Here is a 26,105-nt window from a genome sequence, read left to right on the forward strand (position 1 = left end):
AGGTTTTTAAGCAGAAAAGGCAATTTCATCTACACCCAAGACAATCTACCTTCTCAATGCCAATAACCCTCAAATATTCATCTCTAGCCCAAACCTCTATTCTGAGTTCCCTGCCTATATATCCACATGCACGTCTCTGTCTCCTGAAATTCATCATCTTTATATTTTCCCACAGACAAACTGGTGTAATCGTCAGGAACACGTTCTCTCGAGTTGGACTGTCACCTCTCTTTATCTTCACCGATAACACCCAAGTCCATGCCACCACCATGTCTCACTGGAATCACTCCTATGACCCCCTATTCTCCTCCCAGCTACACCTGTGTGCTTCTACTTTATCCAGAGTTTAAAGAGCTTTTCATAACACAAATCTGTTTAAATGATCCCTGCTGCTTAAAATTCTTTGAAATTTCCCCCTTTTATTTAAGAGTGGAAACAGAAGTCCACATTGTAATCTGTAATAGCTAGTCTGGCTCCTATCTTTTGCTTGGTATCTGTGTTCCACCTACTTTGAACCTTTCAGTTTTACCATGTAGCAAGTTTCCTCTTGCCACAGGAATTTTGCACATACCTGGAACATCTTTTCTACTCTTTGCCTACTTAACATCTCATCCTTCAGCTCTTAGCTCAGATGATACTTTCCTGAGGAAGCCTTTCCTGACCTCGTCACTACGTCATACCCTTTGTTATTTGTCTTAGAGCATGGTATATTCTTCCTCCACACAACGTTTCCTAACTTACGATCTCTTTTCATTGCCTTCTGACTTAATTCTTGATAAAAAATCAGCCGTAATATTTTTGGTCATTGTTCCCCTGTATGTAATGTCATTTTTCTCCTGTGGATGCCTGCATGATATTTTCCTCTATCTTTGGTTTTCAGAAATTTGAATGTGATGTGCTTAGGTTCCTTTACAATTTGGAGTTCATTGAAATCTTGGATTTGTAGATTGAAATTTTCCCATAGTATCTGATAATTTCCAGGTGTTATTTCTTCAAATATATGTTCTAGCCCATTCTCTCTCTCTCTCTTTACAATTTGGGATTCCAAATACATGTATGTTAGGCCACTTGACAGGTAACTGATGATCCGCAAAGTGTCTCACAATAGTTTTCTCTGTGTTTTAGTTTGAACAACACTTACTAACCAGTCTTCAGGTTCACTGATCTTTTCTGTCACAGTTTCTATTCTTCTGTTAGGCCCACTGCCACATACTGAATGTTGTGTTCCCCAAAACTCATACGCTAAAAATCAGTTCTCAGTAGGATGGTATTAAATAGGCCCTTTGAGAGGCAATTAGATCATAAGGGTGAAGTTCTCATAAATAAAATTAGTGCCTTTACAAAAGAGGCCCCAGAGAGATTCCTCATCCTTTCTACCATATGTGGTTACCACCACATGTGGTAAAACATGGCTGCCTATGAACCAGGAAGTGGGCCCTCACCGGACATCAAATCTGACCATGTTTTGGTCTTGAACTTCCCAGCCTCCAAAACTGTGAGCCATATATTTCTGTTGTTTATAAGGCACCATTCTATGGTATTTTGTTGTAGCAGCCCAAACAGACTAAAATACCCATCTAATCTATTTCAGGTAATTTTACTCTAGAATTTCTATGTGGTTCTTTTTCTTATGGTTCCCATTTCTCTGCTGAAATTCTTCATCTACTCATCCACTGTAGCCATCTTTTTCAGAAAACATTCACAATAGATGTTTTAAAATCCTTCTCTTTAGTTCTCATATCTGGTTCATCTATGGACCTGCTTCTATCGATAGATTTTTTTTGTTGATTTATCACATTTCCTTGCTTTCCTGCATGTTTTGTAATCTTCTAAATTATCTCTTAAACATTATTCATATAAAAATAATGGAACTATTTTTTGATTTGTTTTCCCACTAGAGTTCCAACTCTTTCCTAATGATCACTTGAGGAGTAAGTGATCATTCATATTTTACTAAGAGCTGAGCTGGCTTAAATATGGACTGCATCTCCCATGGCTAGATGCATGGATTTCCTATCCTAGATTTCACCCTACAGAAGCCACTCCCTACCGTCAACAATTTAACTGCTGCCTAGTTCACAAACTTTGCCTCTACTAGTTCCAACACACACACACACACAAATCTTTTTGCCAACAAGTTAGACCAATGCCAATGACAAGTCTATGAGCATAGGTTGTTTAACAAGCAAGTAGGATATTTTCAATCACACTTGACTCCTATTAGACAAATGGAGTGTTTCTAGATTTTCTGGGCCAATACATCAAAAAAAGCCTGAGTCTGAACTGCCTGTCTATATTCCTATTCAATTATGCTAGTTTAGTCCTGATTTTGAGCTATTCCTGACCAAGATCTACCTGAATAAAGTCTATAATTATTCTCAGTATCTGTATGCCCTCTGAGCTTCATATTAAAATGTTACACTAGAAAAGACATGGGATTTGAAGTTAAATGAACCTGAGTTTGAATGCTAGCCCCACGACTTTTTATAGCTCTGATCCTGGCATCTTATTAAGCTTTCTAAGAACCAGTTTTGTTACTCATAGATAGAGAAGACAATATCTGCCTCATAGGATTGGGAGGACTAACGAGCATTTAATAAGTAATGAGCACTGAATGAAATCTTGCCATATGCCAGGTATTAGGCTAAGTGCTTCATCCATGTTATCTCATTTAAATGTCACAATGTTCTTTGTAGTTCATACTGTTATTATTATTCTCATGGTGATGTGAAAAATTTGAGTTTTAAAGAGACAAAGTCATTTGCCTCAGTCATGTAAGTCAGCAGTGGTAAAACAAGGATATAAACCTAAAAAATCTGAAGAGCCTATAGTTATATTTATTTACCATGCTTAAATTCCTGGAACTTACTGACCTTCAACATAGTGCTTTTGCTATTAATAATGAAAATCATTAAAATTAATAATGCAAATAAAGTAAATCTTCATTTAGTTGGCTTGGTCTAGATGACTGTGTTTTAGATGTCTTGTTTTCCCACCAGCTTACCACTAGAGGTTTGTTGCTAAGCCCCTCTCAGAGTTAGAACTCTGACCTGGATGCCATGCCTCTTGCTTAGGGCTCTAACCTGCCCTGCTAATATCAGCCTCCTTACCCATAAGGCAGAGTCCTGCTCAACTGCTTAGAAGAACATTCCCAGAGTATACCCAAGGACTCATGTTAGCAGATGATACGTTTAAAAAATGCCATACAAATGCTGCATTTCTGAATCTCTTTCTCATCACATACCAAACATTCTGAGAGCCCCTTCAGCTAAGAAATCAGATAAAGTTTGTTTGACCTAGGGTTGTCCAGGTTTCCCTGTTTATGTGAACACAGAAGCCTTTTATGGACAACTATTGATACCTCATCTTGGAGTGTTAATATATATATGTCTTCATGTAAACATCTGTGTCCTGCTCCCTTAGATGCTCCACAGCCCTTAAAGCAGAAATCAGTTAAGGCTCACAGATTACATGAATGATAGAAAGAGTAAGCAAATGCCTAATACTAATCAGTGTGACACAAAGTGTTAATTGGGAAGGAGAAAAGAGTAGACATTTTTCCTTTTAGTTTCCTGACTCCTCTATCAATTATACTAAAATGTTTAGACTAGGTTGAAAGTAAAAGTGTTAGTCACTCAGTGTCTGACTTTTTGCGACCCCATGGACTGTATGTAGTCCACTGGGCTCCTCTGTCTATGGAATTCTCCAGGCAAGAATACTGCAGTGGGTTGCTATTTCCTCTTCCAGGGAATCTTCCTGACCCAGGGATCGAACTCAGGTCTCCTGCCTTACAGGCAGATTCTTTACTGTCTGAGCCACCAGGTCACCACACTCAGGTTGAAATGAAGCATAAATGGAACCAAACAAGTGATTCACAATACATTTTCTATACACATCTCTTTCCTTTTTGTGGAGGTGGGGAAGGGAATATATATTATCTATATACATTTCTTTCCTTTTTGGGCCACACAGAGAAGGGAGATAAAGAGGAAGATAATCTTCCTAGGAAATGTTGCTTTTAGTGCAGTGTCTCTTACTGAACTAATCACTCTCTTGGTAGGCATTAGGCTAATGTATTACTTATTAATTATTCCATTATTTCACTGTGATATTATTAATAAGGGGGAATTACTTTGGTGCTCATCTTTTACTCTACTATATTCTTACTAGGTTTGAACTGTAATTCTTCCTTTTTACAGTGCTCTGTAGGTCTCTTACTCCACACATAGCTTTATGACACAATAAACTCACCCTTCACATTCACTATTTTTTTTTTTAATGATTACGGTTTATTGATTATTAACCAAAATGATACTCTAATAAAAGTTTGGGTTTTTTCTGTGAAAAGTAATGAATACATCTAAAAATATAGTTTGTAATTTAGAAATGTAATAGTAATCTTGAAACTTTTCTTAACTTTAAAATTTTTCTATTAAAAATGTTAACATTAAATAAACATTGGTGAATCTGGTCAATAAAAATTAAAAATGTTACATTATAGCATTGTTAGTTAAGAAAAGGGATTTAGCCATAAATATGGAAGAAAAAAAAAACAAAGGAAAACAACTCTTTTTTAAAAGGTAGCACTATGGCACATAGTTAGGTAAGACTTAAAGAAGGAAATTATTTCTAACAGTCTTTCTAGCTCATTGCTGTATGGATTACATAATTATAACAAATCTATTAGAATAATAGGTCCTAAAAGTCAAAAGCTAAACAAGGTTCCCTTATGAAATTGAGCATAGAAAATCTAAATATATTACCCACCAACTAAAACTAGAAATCTACCAAAAGAATTATGTAATTAAAAATCATTTATCTAGAATATTCAAAACTTAACTATTCTTGTTTGACATTCACTATTTTGGGTAGCATAATAAAGCAAATAAAGTCATTACTCTTTTTTCTTGAAAATCCTCAAAATATCGATGAGGGCCTACTATGTTGTGGACCTAGAGTATGCAAGAACTTGAGCAATTTCCCAGAGAAAAGAGTAAAAATCTATCTATCTAATAATTGGGGCTGATATTAGGTAAGGAGGAGTACACTTTGAAAATTAAAAAGATGGTTCTAGAAAAGACCAACTAAAAAGTACTGGCTTGGCTTATTTTTATACCTCTTCATATTAAATAATGAGGTCAGATTTTCTTGGTAGCAGGTGACATCAATTTTTAGAGTAAGGAAGACAAATTGTCCTCTCTTACCTAATCAACTACAGTTCATGTTTCCATGCCCAAGTAAGCATCCTTTCCTCAGGGATACTTCCTAAATCCCAGTCCAGATAAAGCTCCCTCCATACCCATGCTCACAGAGCTATGTTCTTTGCCTTATAATACCTATATTGGCTATGATTTGAATGGGTTTCTCCTTTCCCTGGAGTGAAAGTCTGGAAAGTCACAGCTGGCTTTGCTCACCATTTTATCACCTGCACTTAGCACAGCATCTGGTCCAGAGTAAACAGCCACAAATATTTATGAATAAACAATATGTTAAACAGAACATATTTGTGGAAAAAATCTTGCTATAGGTAATGGTGATTGAAGTTCTCAAAACAACGTAGTGTAGTATCTGAAACAGTACCTGATTCCTTAATGGTTTTTATTTCCAATCTTTTTGCTTGGAAGTAGGATTCCAGATGAGGAATCAGAACAAATGGGTTAGCAACTTGGATCCCACTGGGCACACATTCAGCTTTCAGATGCCCTAATTTTTAATAATACAGAGCTGAGATTCTAATTGTTAATTCATTGTATTGATTCATTAGGACATTGTGCTTCCCATTCTTGACTTGTAATTGGACTTTTCCATACATGTCTACAATAAAGAAGGAAGTGGATTACTGACTGGAGTGCACAGAGATGATATAGGGTAGCCCACTGAGGAAAGTGGTCCCAGAGAAAGTAACTCAATACCCTCATTCTAGTAACACCTCAGGGTCTTAGGGGTATAAGTGACTGTGGTGGAGACAAATTTAAACAGCTAACAGTTTTAATGGGTTCTGTGGTTTTCAAGGAAGTAGAGAGTGACTGTTTCTGGCGGAGGGAGGACCGTGTCGAAGGAGGAGAGAAATGATGATTTAATGGAAGTAGAACTGACAGGGGCCTGGCTCTTCACACACTTTCACACAGCATGTTCCAAGGAAGCTGGAGGTCTGAACCTTTGCTGAAGAAAATGGTGGAGAAGGCAAGGAAGTTTTTATTGAGTTCCTGTGAATATGATGTCAGCAGATTGCATCCTGGCTTAATGCTGATATGTATGCTTTCTAGTATATTCTGTTGAATTCTTTGACATAACTTTCCAGTGAGAGTGCTTGAGAGAATTCATGAAAAGGTGCAGATACATGTGCTACAATATAAGATTGGTGGACCATGTCATATTTTCTTCTAACAAATACCTAAATTGTGTTATTATTCACTTAAATAAGACTATGCTATTTTACCCTGAGTGGTCATTGATTCTCCTGTGAAAGAAGGATCCTCTATGACTGGTCTCCTCAGTTTTGAAAAGACCTGAAGATAAGATGAAATTGGACACTGACTCAGAAAACAAAGCTATTTCCCAGACAATTGTTAATCTAACCTGTGGAGACTTATTAACAGTCAATCAAGATTTTCCTGAAAAATCCCTCTTAATATGAGCTTTTGGTTGAAAGACAGAAGTTTTTCTACATAGATCCTGGGCCCAAAGACTTGAACCCTATTCCAGGTTGCTCAGTAGGCAGCTCTAAGGAAGTCCCTTGCTTCTCTCAGTCTGTTTCCTCAGTTATCAAATGAGGGTAATTTCCTGTGATAGCCCTGTCCACCTCTTAAGATTAGAGGAAATGTTGTGGATTTTAAACCACTTGGAAAATTGAAAGTACTGAACAAATGTAAAACAGCATTATTATAAGTGTGGAGTAAAAGCTTGATGCAGAACTACCAGCAGTCATAATAAAATAATCATATATAATCTGGCAATTTATGTTAATAGGCCTCTATACAGAGGCCTGGCTTCCCTGGTAGCTCAGCTGGTAAAGAATCCACTTGCAATGCAGGAGACGCAGGTTCGATTCCTGGGTTGGGAAGATTCCCTAGAGAAGGGAAAGTCTACCCACTCCAGTATTCTGGCCTGGAGAATTCCATGGACTGTATAGTCCACGGGGTCACAAAGAGTTGGACACAACTGAGTGACTTTCACTTCCATTTTCACTTTATACAGAGGCCCATTTGGAGAAGGCAATGGCACCCCACTCCAGTACTCTTGCCTGGAAAATCCCATGGACAGAAGAGCCTGGTAGGCTACAGTCCATGGGGCCGTTAAGAGTCGGACACAACTGAGCGACTTCACTTTCACTTTTCACTTTCATGCACTGGAGAAGGACATGGCAACCCACTCCAGTGTTCTTGCCTGGAGAATCCCAGGGATAGCGGAGCCTGGTGGGCTGCCGTCTATGGGGTCGCACAGAGTCAGACACGACTGAAGCGACTTAGCAACTAGCAGCAGCAGCATTATAAATTAAAGCTAATAAAGAATGTAGGTTTGTGTATATCCAATTGATGTGTAAATGGAGCCTGCATCATTATCATTATCACTGTTACCACCACCACCTTCATTATCATCAGCATCACCATCATCGTTATCATCACTATTGATGTTGAGCAACTACTATGTTTCAGGCACGAGACAGGACCTTTCCCTTCATGTTACCATTAAATCCACAAGACTGTTCCCTTGCTATCCTCACTTGAGAACAAAGGGGTTATGATAGGGACAGAGTAAACGGACAAAGTAGGTGATTAAATAGTTAATCCTACTAGCGGATTGTAAGTAGAAAAAATATGAGAAACCACTGTAAGTTAATGATTACTCAAAAAAGGTTTGCTTAACCACAAAACCAAACAGGCTTGCTTAGCAACAAAACCATGCAATGGAAGCATGAGGCATGCTCCAAAACAATAAAACAGTGGTGGCATGAGGCCCATATCCTGCCTAGTGAACCCAGTAAGTTAGGACATGATCTCTGCACATATAAAAAACAATAATTTGTGGACCTATTCTGACCATGTAGGGACAAAAAAACTCCACTGCCCAACCTGGAGGAGAAGTCAATGATGAAAGCATGACATCCACTCAAGAATGATAAAGGTATTCTCCCCCTCCCCACTTTTCCTTTGATTATAAAACTGTAGCCCAGTAAGTTCTCAGGGAATGGCACCTTCTTGCCCACCTGCTTGTAAGCCTCACAAGCATCCTATTCTAATAAATCACTTATCAGTTTGCTTCTCACTAAATTCTTTCTGGAGCTCTTCAGAGCTCCCTGGAATGCCACCTAATGGTTTCAGTTAGAAGCTCCATGAAGCTGCTAGTGGTTCCCAAACTCATTCAGATATCAAAATAACCTGAGGGTTTTTAAAAAATGCAAATGCCTAGGCCTGACAAAAAACCTAAAGCAGGGACTCTGTTGATGGATCCAGAGCAGTTGTAAATTTATTTCCAAGCTCTACAGATGGTTATTTTGAGCAGGTAGATTTGTGAATGACTGGGCTGAGTAACTTCTGCAAGGTCACAAAGCTGGGAGCAAAGCTGGACCCTAACCAGGCTGGTCCCTGATTCCCATGTCAGTGCTTAACCACTTTTCTGTCTTGACTTCCTGGAAATAACAATCTATTTAATTTAACAGCTGTCTTTTAATGACTTTAATTGGATTTTCCACATCCTACCTCCACTGTTAAACTATACTGCAAGATTACTTTTCCCTTAATGACCATTTAGATGTTTCAGATCAATGACTTAGTTCCCAAGGATACTTTATACCATGGCCAACTGTTAATGATATGGTGGCATTTACCTGAGTATAATAACTACCAAAAATTAAGATCATAAAATGTGAGGGTCTGTGTTTGACTGGGGAATTCACAGCCAGTGATCAGAGAATATCCATTCAGAGTTGAAGGAGGTTTTTTTACAAGGGGCTGTTAGTCAAAGTGGATGGGGCCAATGGTTGTGGTGAAAGTATATACTTTATCTACTTGAAGGTCCATGTGAATTTCCCAGGAATCTTATTAAAAAGCATATATTAATTTAGCATTTCTGGAGTGGGCTTGACAGTCTACATTTCTAAGCTCCCAGCTGATGCTAAAGCTGCTGGGGATCCTAGGCAACCGTAGCCATAGAATGGCCATGAGGAGATTCACCTTCAGAAGAATGAGCACAGCCCTAATGAGTGAGGATCAGACTGCCCCCTAGCAATGGGAATATTGGGTGGGGCAAAAAGTTGCAGAGGACAGTCAGAGGTATCCTCCTGACAAGAGAAAAAGAACAGATGGGAGGCATTTCCCAGTAAAGCTCTATTATCTATTATGGAGTAGGGAAAGGTTATTTGTTTAAGTAAATTTAAACACTGATTACAGGGCTTACAAACATATGGTTATGATAGTTACATACATTTGGAAATATTCTGTGTAAGTGAGTGAATTCTAGGTCAACAATGATTGACCAGTTGGGACAAGGAGGAGGGTGCTGCTGAACACTGAGTTTCTTGGGAGGATCCCATGAGCCAAGGAGCCCATGGCATGTGCCCTGTCTAGCTCAGGGGACACAGACTCTTGCAATCATTGTGGTCACACTCCTACCTGTCAGGAGATGAATGGCATGGTACTGTGAAAAGTCAAACAGAAATGAAATAAACAGTAATTGGAACACGTGCTTTGGCTAATACATTTTGTTCTTCATGTCAGGGGAAGATGTGGTTGATGGATTCGTCTAAGCGACAAAGGATGAAACAACCAGAGAATAGGCTTTCATTTTAATTAGGTGGAACTGTAATGAAACTATAACTCTAAGAACATCTGAGTTATTTAGAACCTGTAACTATCCAGAATGAAAATATACTAGGTGTTGTGAACTGCATTGAGTCACCTGCTCTTCTGGGTCATGTGAAAGCAATCTGGGACTGCAAAAGGACAGGGTTCATTCTTCAACTAGATGGCTTCTCCAACTTAGCCTGGGACTGTGAAAGTTTGGCAGCACCTTGACAGTCCCTTGTAGCTGGCAGAGAGCCTCGAGCCTACATAAAGTGATTGAAGGGGAAGGAAGGAGGAGAAAGCTCCATGGGCCCATCTAGTTAGGAAGGGTTCTGATACGGGACACATCACAGCCCTGAACTTGTGAAGGGCTGGCACCAAAATAGGCTGGAACCATGGCTGCCTTTAGAGGCCAACAGGAGGTGAGCTAAGTGGGAATAATGACAATCAGAAGGTCCTAACAGGGACCACATTCAGTTCTTGCCACCTACTGCCAAGCAGAACTAGAGCTCAGGGCTGAAAGAACTTTTGCTTTTTTCCCAAAATAAACCAAGATTTTTCTGTAAAACTGCCTTTTTTTTTTTTAAAGGTCATCAACAAAACCATATCCAAACAAAAGCCACAGGCAGCTAAATAAAATAATGTTTTTAGGGAGTGTAGAGATGGTAATAACCATGGACTGTATTTTTATTCAAGTTCAGAAACAGCACGGGTTTTCAGAGATTGAACCCAGAAGTGGGATGCAGTAGCAGAGAAGGTGAGCACGGTGTTCCCAGGCCCTCTCTTCCCACACATCCCTACCCTGCTCTCTTTCTTCCTGGCCCCTCTCCATTCCTGACAACATGTTATAAACTTATTTGTGATGTTCACCTTCTGACAAGCCTCTCCCCTCAACCCGAATGAATTCTTCACAAGGGCAGGGGCTTGTCCGTCTTCTCTTGGTTGTCTCTCCCACACATCGGCCATATATGGTTCATAGCAGGTGCGTAATTAATAGGTGCCCAGTGAATAATAAATGACTGATCCATGCCTTGAATTGAAACATCAAAGCCAGGATGAGCTTGTGTTATAGGGCCTTTATGCCAGAGTCTGATGTCAAATTTCTAGGGGTTCTCGAGGTTGCTTTGGGTAACTCAGGATAGTTCCTATCCAAAAATTTGAAGGAGAATAAAATAAACCCTAAATCCTGCTCTACTTTGTTAAAAAAAAAGTCTGCAAGAGAGAAAGGCAAATACACATCTACTCGTGGTGTATGTTTAGCTGTGATCATAAAAATCCCGACTTCTTGTTTGAAGACGTGTAAAACAAGAACTTTCATTTAGAAAGCAGAGCTGAGTAAACAGACCCAGGACCCATACGGAGAGTGTAGCAGGACATCAGCAATGCTGCATTCTCTAAGAATTCTGCACACAAATGGGCATGAGGGGATAAAAAGCAATGCTGGGGATCTTCTAGTTCTTGCTGAAAAAGAAAATTCTGGTCTAAATCTAGCACTACCCAGCTAGAAGGGCATCTCCTCTGTGGCTGCAAATAAAGCTGGCACTCCTTTGCTCAAACAAAACCACTTATCATACACTACTTCAAAAAGCAACGCTCCAAACAGTTAGCCACACATGCATGTTTTGGCCACCTGCTGTCTGTGCAAAATAGCTATGCCATGTGCATGCCCTAGTTTAAACCAATCTTTGATTTTCACACAAAAGCATCCTCCCTCTACCAAGCTCCCTTTCTAAAAGTTGAGTCCACAAAAGGATAGAAATACATTTCCTGTTAAGTGAGGAAAAAACAGAAAGATGTTTAAAGGATAGTCCAGACCTTTTATAAAAGCACTTACTTTGGAAGAACAGGACAGATTATGTATTCAAAACAAGACACCTTCTATAGAGCTGTTCACTGTCCCAGCCTTGCTCTGGGCTTGCAGCTCCGGTCCTGCTGGGGATAGTTAACAGAAAGGGTTCGGCTTGCATGGCCTGGTCCTCCGGGGCTGCTGCATCAGGATGACACTCAGAACTATCATTGGGGCAGGCTGTGAGCAAGTCAGCGGGGCAGTCCTACCTCTGTGCTGAGGCTGCTGCTTTCTAATGGGAAAATACTGGTGGCAGAGCTCTCCCCTCAGGTTCAGGCAGACCCAAGGCACCCCAGATGATCCCAGCTCAAGGTTAGGGGAGCACCCATCACCTGGTGGGCAGAGGCAAGCAGACCCTGAAGAAGACATCCCTTGTCAGGTCAGACCCCTTCCAGACTCACTCAAGACTACTGGTCTCCTTGACATAGTTCCTTGACTCTGCCAAGGGCATGACTCAGCTCACCCGTTAGCAAAGTGGATCACATTATTTCTCTCTCCCAGTGCAGGAGGGCTGAGTTCAAGGCAGTGACTGGAGAAAGGCTAGAGGGGAGACCATGGTGGTCCCTAACTTGGTGAAGTTGAAAGCTTATGGCTTCATATGCAGGGAGATTTAGCTACAGTAGTCTCTGCAGTACCGTGGCTTAGGTCTCTAGAAACTGAAGACTATTTGGTGTGGGAGAAGAAAGAGAATAAGAGGAGGGGAGGGAGAGAGGAGGAGGAGCGGAGGAAGAGGGGAAAGAAGAGAATAGGAGGAGGAGGAAGAGGATAGCAGTCAGCTTTTTAATTGAGTTTCCAAATCAATAAGTGTAGAGAATTAATGGTATGCTGACTTTCTATTGGTGTCAAGATGACAAATTATAGGGTGGAATTGAGGCTTGTGATGACATTTTCCATTTATGCCTGGATGACACTGTAACTGAAAAGCCAGACAGAGCTATAGTGGAAATTTAGGGAAGCCAGCTGTGGGCTTCAGACATCCAAGGATTCACACCTCTGTCTCCTAATTCATTCTAGACATGGAGCTCACCCCTGTGGACACAAAGGGGTGGGGATAATGTATAGGAAGTCTTGAGACCACTTTCAGTTTGAAATATATAACAAGAACACAAAATGTTAGGGAGCCAGAGCGTTCCTTTATCATATAGTCTGGGGTCAAAAAGAAGCAATGGACCAGGAACACTCCATAACTTAACAGAAGTTGTGAGCAGACACGGTCTATGGGGTGTGCGGTCAGGAACAGACAGGAAACTGAGTGGAGCTGAGTCTGGGGCACCCCGGGACCCTGCCATCTCTGGGAGATCCTGGACACAGTCTCTCTGGGCCTCACTTTCTGCGTGAGAAGTTTTGAGATCCCTGGAATCTTAAAGGCATATTCTTCTAAGTCTCTTCACCTAGTACACGCCCTGACCCAGAGAGAAACCTAATAAAGCCACAGTTTGCTCTTTGTTTCCTCCATTCCCCTCCCTCCCACTACATTAGGCTGTGAATTCCGGCAAAGGATCACATCTTAGCACTGTCTCCCTGTCTCCAGCTGCTTCTGATCAAATTCTGAAAAGCCCAGAAAAACTGATTTTCTGAAGTCCCTGGAGAGTGTGGCAGATCAGCTGCTCAGGCTGCTCAGAGAGCCCTTTAAGAAAGGACTCCACTGCATGGCTGCTGGGAGGGTGTCAGCTAACAACTGCCAGCTCCTTCGGGTCCACCTCAGCCTTTGAGATGTGGTCTTCTGAGGGTGCTCTGAGCGACATGAGGGTACCAAGGCCTAGTTGACCCCACCCAACATGGGTGTCTCAAAACAGGCAGGCGTTGCTCCTGAGAGCTCACTGGTCTAGAAGAGACTGTCAGGCTGCTGTCCTGGCCTGATTCTTCTTCCTCTTCTCTTCCAGGCTTTACTTTTCTTGTGAACACCAGCATCTATGTCCTCAGGGACCCAACAAACACAGAGATGCTAATCATTGTAACACACAAGCCATAAGGTTTGTTTGTTTTTCCAAAATGGAGCTTTGAGAGGTTTCAGGAAACCTATCTTTGAGCAAGAAGACCCTCTTTGTAGCATAAAGATCTGCCATGTAGATTCCTTCTCCATTCTCTTATTCACAAACACTTAGTTCCCACCAGTTGTAGTGGTTCTCAGCCAGGGGTGCCTATTAGACCTTTTAAACAGCTAGTAATGCTGCAGACTCATTTTGCAACATGGTGGATCTTCTTGGAACATATTAGGAAGGTGTAGAAAACCTTGGTATCATTTTCGATTTTAAAGATTTAATCAAAAAAAGCAAAAGTTATAGGACCAGAAGATTTCCCTTATCCTACAGAGGTGGGGACAGGAAGTTTTACAGTGACTTGCCATGGAAACTGGGAATAAAGCAGCTGATTCTGTCCCCTCGAGTTTCCAGTGTCATTGTCATGCAAGAGGTTGTGGTTATGATCACATTTCATAAACTATGATCACTATCTTCTCTTCCTTGTTAATCAGGGAGAGCTCACTCACATAAATGTCAGGGGAGGAAGCTCAACTGTTGTGTTTCCTGGATCACTGAATAAAATCCCCTGAGATGATGTGTGTGCCCACTTAACTGTGCTACTAGATTCAGAGAGTTTTATTTCAAGGAACAGCTTGTATCTGAACATGCACAGGAGCTGAGATTCCGTAGGATGGGGAAGTCCCCACTTTGCAAGGACATTAGTCTTGGAAAGAGAAAAGGGGGGACATTCTACCAAAATGTTAAATGCACCCAAAGGAACTACTTGATATTTTAAAAAGGCTTCTCAGTATATCTTTACAGCCAAAGAGAAAATTCAGAAGTCCCAGGGAGGTATAAGCAGATGAGAGTGCCATGCATTGGGAAAAATGTTCTCTTAGCAAAAGTCAAGTGTTCCCCAAATGGGGAAGACCAAGGGTGGGAGTAACCGGGTGAACTTCGAGAAACCAACTCTGACAGCACAACAGACTGGGGTGTGCCATAAGAAAAGGACATTTAAAGTCACCATATCTGACTGCCCCTGGACATTTAGCAGCACACAACTAGGTCCCAATTTTATGCTTCCTGAATATAACACACAAAATGCTCATTCTCTAAATGCATTCCTCAAAACTCACTCATTAAGAAAGCACCCCTCTGGGTGCTCTGGAAGTGGTACCCTGGGTGGGATGGAAGAAAAGGGCTGAGCTTGAGGTCTGCTCATCCTCTTGCAGGCTGGGCACCACCGGGACACTTAAGGAACATCCCTATGTGTTCTTATCCTTGCTGAATGGTTATTTCAGGGATTAGCTGAATCTGCACGTGGATATGCTTAGTACATTTGTGAAGCGCTGTGCAGATGTAAGCTTTTATTATTTTTAAACAAAAGCCTCATTTCAAGATTGGCTGAGTGCATGGTCCCAGAGCAGCACCAGGGCCCATGGACAAGGATGCTAGCTCAGAAAGGCTGGATGCGTTTGAATCCCTGCTCCTCACTTACCCACCGGGAGACTTAGAGCAGTGACTGAGCCCTCTATGGCCCAGTTCTCTAGTACATCAATGGTCGTACCTACCTCTTCAGATTGTTGTGAGTGGAGAGGAACTCACACAAGAAGAGTATGCAACACAAATGCTGATGCACTGTGCATATGTGCATATGAGTAAATATGAGCTGTAATTTTTATAAACCAGGGCTGCTCCCACAAGTTGTAAAACTGTCCAATCCTAGCAGCAGAGGACTTCGAGGGAAGTTTGAGGGGATCTGGAAGAAGGATCCTCTGGGAGAGCCACCAGCTGCTCGAGGCCCACTGCAATGAGCTGGTAACCTCCCAGTGGCTGGTTCCATGCAGAATCAGCAGGAGAAATCATTGCTCTGGTCTCCAGGCATGTTTCTCTGTGCCCATATCAACTGCAAAGTATTTACCCACACCCCAGCAGAGCTCTGAGCTGTCATTTCAGAAGCAGCATCAGAGAGTGTTCCCTTCCAGGTATAAATTCACTTGTGACAACCGTACATTCACATCACACAAGAAGAACGTGACATGCAAAAAACATCATCTCAAAATGGAGCACAGTCAAATTTGGGGAGAGGGGGAGATGCAGGCAGTTGGGGAGGGGTGGGTGATGGATCTCAAATGTCAGGGCTGCACTGGAGAGAATTCCTGGGCTGGGGCAACCACAAAGGGCTCCGGGCTGAGGCACATTCCATTATGAGTGGAGTGGTTTATAATGGAATGACATGGATGGGTTCTTATAATCAGAAAAACACACTGACCTTCACACTACACAGGTGCAGCAGCATAATGACCCACCACGTGTATGCGCATCAATTCCTGGGGAAAGTCCAACGAGGTTAACTCAGTGTGTATCCCAAGCAAACAAAATCAGTGACATTCCCCCCATGAAGAACGTTGTGTCCCATCCCCACCAAGAGACCTGGTTTGGGCAACTGACACATACAAGGAAAGATTACATGAGGCTCATACTCATTTTTTAAAAGTTTTTTTTATGTGGACTATTTTTTTAAAACCTTTATTGAATTTGTTCCAATATTGCTTCTTTTTAATGTTTTGGGTTTTTGTCTGCAAGACCTGTGGGATCTTAGCTCCCTGACCAGGGATCGAACCTGTATCCCTTGCATTGAAAGGTGAAGTCTTAATCACTGGACTGCCAGGCAAGTCCCAGACCATACTCATTTTGGAAAAAAAAAAAAAAAAAATGGACCAATTACAGCAAGCAGCATTATTTTATGCTGGATTTTTAAAGTTTAAGGGGTAAGAATTTAAGGGGTGAGATTCTTTCAGGAAACAAAGATTTGGTGTGGGAGCCCTGCAGGGAGGGAGCGTTCTGTTCCCCGCAGCCATCTGAGAAAACTATCTACAAGCATCCTCAGATATACTCCACTTGTAAAACCCTTGCAACCACAAAGCAACCAGATCTATAGTTAAACTGCTGAATATGTCACTGACTTATCTCAGCACTTTTATTCACTCAGACATTTACTCAGATGTGAAAGACTCAAGAGGAAGCCCCATTCCCTTGCAGCATATCACCCCAAATGGTAGCCATGCACCAAACCATCACCGCTTTAAATAGAGAAACCATGTCAACAATTAGAATTTGAACAGAGAGATGCCAGGCATAGGAAAACTGTGGCTGATAGTCTACCAGGGTCTTCTTAATCTGGGTATCACTTTGGTTCACTAGTTTTTCATCCTCATTTTCTATACTCATCTTCCTCTGAGGGAAGGTTGTGGTGAGAGTAACCAGTATGGTCTTATTTCAGAAGAAAGCAGTATGGTATGTCAGCTTTCCAAAATCCTAGTGAAACCTGAAGTGTTGCTGACAAATGTGTTTGTGCAAGAAGCCAGTCAGAAGCTTGCACTCTGGGTGCATGGATTATCTTCCCATCCCTGGGCCAAGTAGATTTGAAGAGGAAAGAGAGTTCAGCCTCCACGTCCTAAGATCCTGCTCTGTGCCAAGCTCAGGTCGAGTGTTCCTCGGCTCTGCAGGAGTGAGGCCCCTTTCCTGGACATGACCACTCCTCAGGCTGGCCCAGCTCAATTCCATCTGCAAGCTTTCCCATGTTGGAGGTCCCCAGACTTTCCTATAGTTACATGAGGGCTCATATTCCAACCGATGGACTTGATTACTCTCTGAAAACTGACAAAATCCATATTTCTTTGACAGCTTAGCACTCTCATTTGAAGTTCAAACCTAGCATCCACTGGAATTTCTCAGAGACCCCCAAACACAGTGCAAAGGAGTTATTTATTCTCAGCCCTGACTCTGTAAGTCTTCCTCACCCAACAGATCTCCCATGGGGGAACTTGGGTGTCCACCTCTGATTCTTTTTCTCCCCAAGCCCATCCTCTGCATCCAACCAAGTGATCAATTCATTCACTCCTTCCTCTTAGCTGTTCTAGATACCTGTTTCTCACCATTTCCACCTCTTCCATCATGGTCCAAGCCTCCCTTTCCTCCTAAATCTCAGTTGATCCTAACTGGTCTCCATCCCCACCTCAAAGACCTGCTCTGCAACAGGAAGAATGCTTCTCAAAAAGGGAACATCTGACCAGCTATATTTCTTGCTTTAGTGACCTCACATTTCTTTTAGGCTAAAGTTCTAAATACCAGTTTGAGACTTCTTCAGACAAATAGGCCAAATGGATCTGGCCCTGCCTCTCTCCCCACCACAAATGACATCCCCACTCCCTCCGGCCACTCAGGGAGTTTCACAGCCTTCCAAGGCACTCGCTTTTCCTTTCCTGGAAGCTGCAGTATGATGTTCCCTCATCTAAAACATGCTTCCCTCAGCCCTTTGTTCTCCACAGCCTTTAGTTCTCAGTCATTCTGGGACCACCCCCCACCCACCTCTAGCCAGAACAGATGCCCCTGGAACAGAACTCTGTATTTATATTAGTAGTTTTGAGAATAATTCTAAAGAACTATGTACATCATTTGTATAATGAGTGTCTTGCAGAGTTGATCAAGCGTTCTCAGGGCTGGGGCAGTACAAGGAGTGTTCTCTACATGTAATGAGAATTGGACAAATTAATGAACAAATGATCTGGGACTGTCTATACCCTTGAACTCACAGTCTAGACTTTAGAAGATGTAAAAGGAGCCTTTTGTTGCATCTGCCCTAAGCCAAATTCTGGTCCAATTAATCAAACACACACACATTAGAAGAGATGGCAGAAGAGGAAAAAAAAAAGGAAAGGACCATTCAAATTAAATGTTACGTATTTAGTACTTAGCCTGGGATACTGGTGTATTTCACTTTACAGTTTACTGGAAATTGTTTTCTTACAGTTTACTGTTTAACTGCAAAACTTGACTTTGTCAAAGGAGGTGAGCAGAAGTGGAGACTTTAGAAACAAAGTGAATGAGACAAAAAAGGATCCACCCCTTGACCCCCAAACCCCATGCCACCTTATCAAAGAGGACCTAGACAGAATCTTTTTCCATGAGAATAAGCTGAAGGACATTAAGGAATGAAATGGGCACCAAGTGACCTGTCTACATGAAAGTAACCACATATGTCTCTACCTTCTGCTTTTAGACTAAGTTTCACAGATCCACAGGGTCTCTTCCTGAGAATGAGTGCAAAGAATTCAAGCACAGGAAACCCCATAAGAAATGACAGTTGACAGTATTAGGGATCAACAAAGTTGTACCCTGTAAATAACCTGAGGTTACACAATTCTTTCTTTAAAGGTACCCGTGATTTAAAGGCAGCTTTAACCACTTCTTCTATTGCTCTCCAAGGGCTGTAACCCTTGGGGAACACTCTTGGAGCCCAAGGCACAGGGCTGCAGGAAAGTCTAGTGAGAGGGACAACTCCGAAGACCCTAGCACCAGTGCCTACAGTAGAAGCCCCAGCAGGAGGGCATGGGCAGCACAGCAAGGACAGCGTCTGATAAGCTGTTCCTTCATTGGTCCCTGTGTCAGCTCTCCAAGCTCCTGGCACCTACTCTGTTCAGTAGATGTGTTGTTGTTCAGTTGCTAAGTCATGCCTGACTCTTTGCAACCCCATGGACTACAGCACTACAGGCTCCTCTGTCCTCCACTAGCTCCCGGAGTTTGCTCAAATTCATGTCCATTGAGTCAGTGATGCTATCTAACCATCTCATCCTCTGCAACCCCCTTCACCTTCTGCCCTCAATCTTTCCCAGCATCAGGGTCTTTGCAAATGAATCAGCTCTTCACATCAGGTGGCCAAAGTATTGGAGCTTCAGCATCAGTCTTTCCAACGAATATTCATGGTAATCTCCTTTAGGATTGACTGGTTTGATCTCCTTGCTGTCCAAGGGACTCTCAAGAGTCTTCTCCAGCACCATAGCTTGAAAGTGTCAAATCTTCAGTGCTCAGCCTTCTTTATGGTCCAACTCTCACATCCATACATGGCTACTGGAAAAATCATAGCTTTGACTACACAGACCTTTGTCAGCAAAGTGATGTCTCTGCTTTTTAACTAGGTTTGTTATAGCTTTCCTTCCAAGGAGTAAGTGTTTTTTAGTTTCACGGCTGCAGTTACCACCTGCAGTGATTTTGGAGTCCAAGAAAATAAAATCTGTTACTGCTTTCACTTCTTCCCCTTCTCTTTGCCATGAAGTGATGGGAATTATCTTAGGTTTTTGAATGTTGAGTTTCAAGCCAGCTTTTTTCACTCTCCTCTTTCACCCTTATCAAGAGGTCTAGTTCTTCACTTTCTGCCCTTAGAGTGGTATCACCTGAATATCTGAGGTTGTTGCTATTTCTCCAGGCAATCTTGATTCCTGCTTGTGATTCATTCAGCCTAGCATTTCACATGATGTATTTTGTAAGTTAAATAAGCAGGATGACAGTATACAGTCTTGTAATACTCTTTTCCCAATTTTGAACCAGTCCATTGTTCCATGTCCAGTTCTAACTGTTGTTTCTCGACTCGTACACAGGTTTCTCAGGAGATAGGTAAGGTGGTCTGGTACTCCCATCTCTTTAAGAATTTTCCATAGTTTGTTGTGATCTACACAGTCAAAGACTTTAGTGTAATCAATGACGTGCATCCACTCTAGCACCCTGTTAAAATATCTCCAACAGTGCCCTTCTAATGGTCAAGGCTGAAAGGTGGCAAAAACTGTGAAATATGGGAAGGAGGGGACACTGTGTCACTGCTACTGTCATCTGGGTGGAAGTCACCATCATTAAAAATCAAATAAGCCAGATAAGATATTATTCCAGGACCAATATTAACCCTGTTCTAATCATGATGAGCTATGATTAAAAACCCAATTCAGAAAGCATGACACTGGCCTTCAGGCCACATGGTGATTTATTGTGTGCTAAAATAAATTTGGTTTGGTTTTCCTCATGTTTCCAATCAGTCTGCATTTGATAAGTTGAGATTATTGAGGCAGAATAGATAAAAGTGAGCAATATACAAGATGACAGAATTTTAAAACAGTTTTGGAATTATACAGTGTACATTTGCTGTCTAAAAAGCCAAGCCATGCAGACAATACAATGAAAAGTCACCAAAAATCTCACCCCTGAAGAAAGCCAGAGATTCTGGTTGGCAGTGGCTTCCTCAATTCTAAGGAGCTGCTGGAGCAAAGTCTAACCAAGGTGTCACCTCCTAGGTGGTCAGGTCACCGCAGGTCCCACTAGCCTGAAAGTGGGTATCATGGGAAAGGAGACCCGGAGTTGCTGGCCTTCAAAGGAGGTTTGTATTACTGAAAGAGAATTTACACTGCCTTTAAGTGGGTGTATCTCATATTCTCAGAAACCTGGTCAGCGACTACAGTTATCCCGCCATCATGACTATCAGTCATCTTAAGTTGTCCTCAGTATGAATGATCGACATCTAGGATCTGCTGAATTCTAAAGAGGGATGCCAAGCTGTAGAGACCCTTAAATATCTACAGTTTTCATTTCAGGAGCCCCAAGCCCTCGAGAAAATCTAATACCCTTCTTTTGTGAAGTGAAATTCACTCAGTCATGTCAGACTCTGCCATTCCATGGACTATACAGTCCATGGAATTCTCTAGGCCAGAATACTGGAGTGGGTAGCTGTCGCCTTCTCCAGGGGATCTTTCCAACCTAGGGATTGAACCCAGGTCTCCCGTATTGCAGGCAGATTCTTTACCAGCTGAACCGCCAGGGAAGCCCAAGAATACTTGTGTGGGTAGCTTATCCCTTCTCCAGCAGATCTTCCTGACCCAGGAATCGAATGAGGGTTTCCTGCATTGCAGGCAGATTCTTTACCAGCTGAGCTACCAGGGAAGCCACCAGGAAACCATTCTTTTGCTCATGTGAAAACACTCTATCCCAGAGTCCACCATTAAGTATTTGTTGATTGAGTTATCCAGCAGATCAATGGAGGAAGGAATAACCTGCCTATGCATTCCCACACCTGAAGGAAACTTCCAATACACTGCCCCAGACCCTCTGGGAAGGACAAATTAAATTCATTTGTACATGTTTTGAATGAGACTTTTAAAAAGTTATTTCTACTTAGAGACCAGAAAAATTACATTTGCTAATTTAATAAAACGATTCTTGTTGGGAGATCCCAAGAACAAGCAGTTTCACTAGACTACCCCCTCCTGCTGGCATCACAGAAAAGGATTCATCAGCTGACGGCGATGAGGATAGGATGCTGAAACAAATGGCTGTTTAGTCCTATTTTCAACTTAAAAAAACAACAACAACAAACTTTTGATTTTATACTGGAGTACAGCCAGTTAACAATGTTGTGATAGTTTCAGGTCATCAGCAGAGGGACTTAACTATACATATACATGTATCCACTTTCCCCTCAACTCCCCTCCCATCCAGACTGCCACATAACACTGAACAGAGTTTCCTGCTACACAGTAGGACCTTGATGGTTATCCATATTAAGTATAGCAGAGTGTACATGTCAATCCCAAACCCCCTATCTCTTCCTTGCATTCTTTTCTCCCGGCAACCATAAGTTCATTCTCTATGAGTCCGTTTCTGTTTCATAAATAAATGCATTTTAGATTCCACATATAAGGGATGTCATATGATATTTCTCCTTCTCTGCCTGACTTATTTCACTCAGCATGACTCTTGAGGTCCAACTTTGTGACCATGAACTCATTATTAGCACTACTGTTTTTTTTTTTACCATCTGACTAGTTTTGTTTCCTCCCAAGCTCATCTCTTTCAGTCCCTTGTCTGGATCCCAGTTAAATTCTCAGGAGATGTAAGATTTACTATCAAATAACCTTAAGGGTGGGCTTCCCAGGTGGCACTAGTGGTAAAGAACCTGCCTGCCAATGCAAGAGACATAAGAGATGCAGGTTCAGTTCCTGGGTTGGGAAGATCACCTGGAGGAGGGCATGGCAACCCACTCCAGTATTCTTGCCTTGGAATCCCATGGACAGAGGAGCCTGATGGGCTATAGTTCACAGGGTCACACAGAGTCAGACACAACTGACGTGACTCAGCATGTATGCAATGTTAAGGGTATATTATCATAGAATTTGTTCCCCTGGGAGGAGATCTTTTCATGAGCCAATACATCATTTTTAGTCATTAATGACTTACAATACCAATTTCTTAGGCTCCTCTATTCTTTTTTCTGTTTTTGATGTGCACCATTTTTAAAGTCTTCATTGAATTTGTTACAATATTGCTTCTGTTTTATGTTTTGGGTTTTTTGGCCTGAGCTATATGTGACCTTAGCTCTCTGACCAGGGACTGAACCTGCATCCCCTGCGTTGGAAGGAGAAGTCTTAACCATTGTCCTGAAAGGAATATCCTCCCCCTCCACCATTCTTAGAGATCATCTCTCTTAAATTGAAGAAAAAAAAAATGGCTCTGACAAACATTTCAGGCTTTACTTGAAGAGCATGGACTTGGCATTGCCAGTGAGCTATTCATTTTCTTAATACTCATCTTATTTTAACATGTTTTAAATTTTCATGTATTCATATATTTCTCCAGTTCTACAGCATACCCCTGACTAAATTTCTACTACTAATAATGCATTATTAGTATCAGGGCTTTCCATTTGACATTTTCTTCCCAACCATGCTGGTTCTAAGGAAGACAGTTTCCAAAGATGCCCAGTTTGCCCTCCGAGAGGCCGTTTCAACTCCATGACTAGGCAACATAAATGGAGGTGCAGCCTCCTTCTCAGTTCAGTTCAGTTCAGTCACTCAGTCGTGTCCGACTCTTTGCGACCCCATGAACTGCAGCACGCCAGGCCTCCCTGTCCATCACCAACTCCCAGAGTCCACCCAAACCCATGCCCATTGAGTCGGTGATGCCATCCAACCATCTCATCCTCTGTCGTCCCCTTCTCCTCCTTCTAGTATGTTATTCCTCAGACCCCAACTCTGAGCAGCAAAGGGGCAGTGCTAGGATAAGGAGCAAAGCTGAGTCCTATATCCAAGGTAGTGGGGGCAGGGTTGGGTCCTCCTCTAGGGTTAGTGTTCATGACCAAGATCTAGGTATCTCCCCACCAATCCCCTCTCTCCCAGAGTTGTGAGTTCCTCCTGCTCAGCTCGGGCCTTGTGCTCTTCCCTGACCTTTATGCTGCCTCATAGGAAGTCTATGAATAGACTTAGAAGTCACTTAGAACAGAACTCCATACTTGACTGACTCCACATCAAAGCTGTCTTATAAGAATAATAGCTGATCCCAGGATGTTTTCGTTAAAAACAGATTTTAGTGACAGACTATCAAAACATTTTCCTTGTACCAAAAGCAGTATGATGATGAGACAGAATTATGCAAAACATATGGGCTTAACTCTGCCCTCAGCAACTAGGGGCTTGCTTGCACTGGATTCAATAGCTCATTTAACTTACCCATCATGGGTGTGCAAACAGACTTTGTCCTGATCAGTGCTTTTCATGCTCCAAGTGGCAGAAGAAAAACAAAATGGCTGGTGAACTGCATTTCTGCCTCTATTTTCAAAGTCTGTCACCAGTTGCCTTTGAGAGGTGGGGTTTGCTTGTACCCTGAGGTAGTCAGAGAGGTGCCTATACCAATCAGGCTCAGAGACATTCAACATGTACTGACCATTCATCACTTTAGCACTGGACAACACAGTGATATTATAAAAGCTAACATTTAGCACTTACGTGGGCTTCCCAGGTGGTGCTAGTGGTAAAGAACCTGCCTGCCGATGCAGAAGACATGACAGACACGGGTTCGATCCCTGGGTCGGGAAGACCCTCTGGAGGAGGAAATGGCAACCCGCTCCAGTATTCTTGTCTGGAGAATCTGATGGACAGAGAAGCCTGGCGGGCTACAGTCCACAGGGTCACAGAGTTGGACACGACTGAAACGACTGAAGCGACTTAGCACGCACAGCATGTATATATTTTCCTACATACCAGGCATCATTTGAAGTACTTTACATATAATGACTCACTCAGTCCTCACAATGACCTCACAAGGCAGTGTTAGTATTGTCTACATTTTGTAGATGAGGAAACTGAGGAAGGGGCAGGTTATGCCATGTGCTCAACGCCACCCAAAGAGTAAGGCACAGAGCCAGGATTCAGAGCCAGGCACTGGGGACTTCTGGCCACACTCCCCACCCAACATTCAATAGAAGTCAATACTAACACTCAATTGCCACTTTATAGAACATAAACATCACATGGATATTGTTGGTTGGATTAAATTGAACTAACGAATGTGAGAAGGTTTTTGCATTGTTATCCCATCCAGGAACATGATCTGTTTCTCTATTATTAAATTCCAATTTTGATTTTTAAAATTAATATTCATCACTTTCTTCATGTAGGTGACACAAAGTTTGTATCCATGTTTTCTCTCTTAAGAATTTGAGATGTTTCTAAAATTATCATGGGATTAGACCAAAGGATACTTTCCATATTCTGCATTTTTAAAGAATAATGGCCCTCTACTTCCCTTTCTTGTCTTTCAGAATCTTTTTATTAGCCTAGTATCCCATCCTCAGATATTGAAACCACACGTAAGTCCCTGGGTCTCTGTCCTTTGAAGTAACGGTTTTTGCTTTAGACTCACAAACCTCCTCGCGGTCTCAAAAGGCCGAGTCAAGAGTTAATGTTCGATGCATTCCATGTTCGATGCATGTGACAAGGGCTCGGGGCCGGGGCAGTGGGATGATCCAGAGGGATGGGAGGGGGAGGGAGGTGGGTGGGGGGTTCGGGAAGGGGAACACATGTAAACCCATGGCTGATTCTTGTCAATGTATGGCAAAAACTATTACAATATTGTAAAGTAATTAGCCCCCAAGTAAAATAAATAAATTTATAAAAAAAAAAAAAAAAAAAAGAGTTAATGATAAGGAAAAGTGAACATGTAGGGAAAACAAAATCCCTGTTGGGCAAGGAAACTGGTAATACTTTAGACTATCAATCAGCCACACAGCAGAGTTACTGAAAGCTCCCAGTTCCCTGAAAGATACAGATTCCCAAGTTGTTTTTAGAGGAAGCAAATTCCCGGCCAGATGAATATCACTGACTGCAAGCATGTAGACCCCAGACTGGTTGAAACCAGAAGATGAGTGATGTTTGAAATTCCACCTTGATGCCAACCGATCTGAGAACTGTTCACAGCTGATCATGCACCCTCAGCCCCTCCCTCTCACTGCCTTTAAAACCTTTGTCTCCTTACCAGTAACTTGGAGATGGTCTTAGGACATTAGTCCACCATCTTCCCAGGTTGCTGGTCTCCTGATAAAGCAACTTTTTCTTTTTCCACCAACACTTGTCTCTTAAATATTAGCCTTTTGAGGGGCGAGGAGCTGATCATGAGTTTGATACTGGCCCTGTCTGGTTATAGTATTATTGTGCTTTATTATCATATCTTATCAAGTATTAATATGCTTGCTGGTCTGGAGTTGACCAACAGGGAGGGCAGAATTGCACCCATACCCCTTTCTAGGGAGGGCCCAAATCTCCTTCCCATGCAGGAACAGGGCTTGAGCAGGGGCAGTGGTTCTCTGTGGGGCCCCCCGTCCAGGGAGGAGCCTGGGGGATGGGATCCATCTTTTCCTGTAAT

General features: G+C 42.1%; 1 protein-coding gene across 2 annotated transcripts in view; it reads right to left on the minus strand.

Annotated features, from left to right (window-relative positions):
- The window catches only part of HECW1 (HECT, C2 and WW domain containing E3 ubiquitin protein ligase 1), a 471,951-nt gene that overhangs the window by 287,630 nt on the left and 158,216 nt on the right, over positions 1-26,105 (minus strand). For both annotated transcript variants that reach the window (XM_081535334.1, XM_081535335.1), the window contains one exon: positions 15,862-15,919. In XM_081535334.1, the coding sequence (XP_081391460.1) occupies positions 15,862-15,888 (27 nt within the window). In that variant the 5' untranslated portion in view covers positions 15,889-15,919. The remainder of the gene's footprint in view (positions 1-15,861; positions 15,920-26,105) is intronic.

The sequence above is a fragment of the Giraffa tippelskirchi genome, chromosome 10 (assembly GCF_054371585.1).
Source record: "Giraffa tippelskirchi isolate mGirTip1 chromosome 10, T2T-mGirTip1v1.2.pri, whole genome shotgun sequence".
Taxonomy (NCBI): domain Eukaryota; kingdom Metazoa; phylum Chordata; class Mammalia; order Artiodactyla; family Giraffidae; genus Giraffa; species Giraffa tippelskirchi.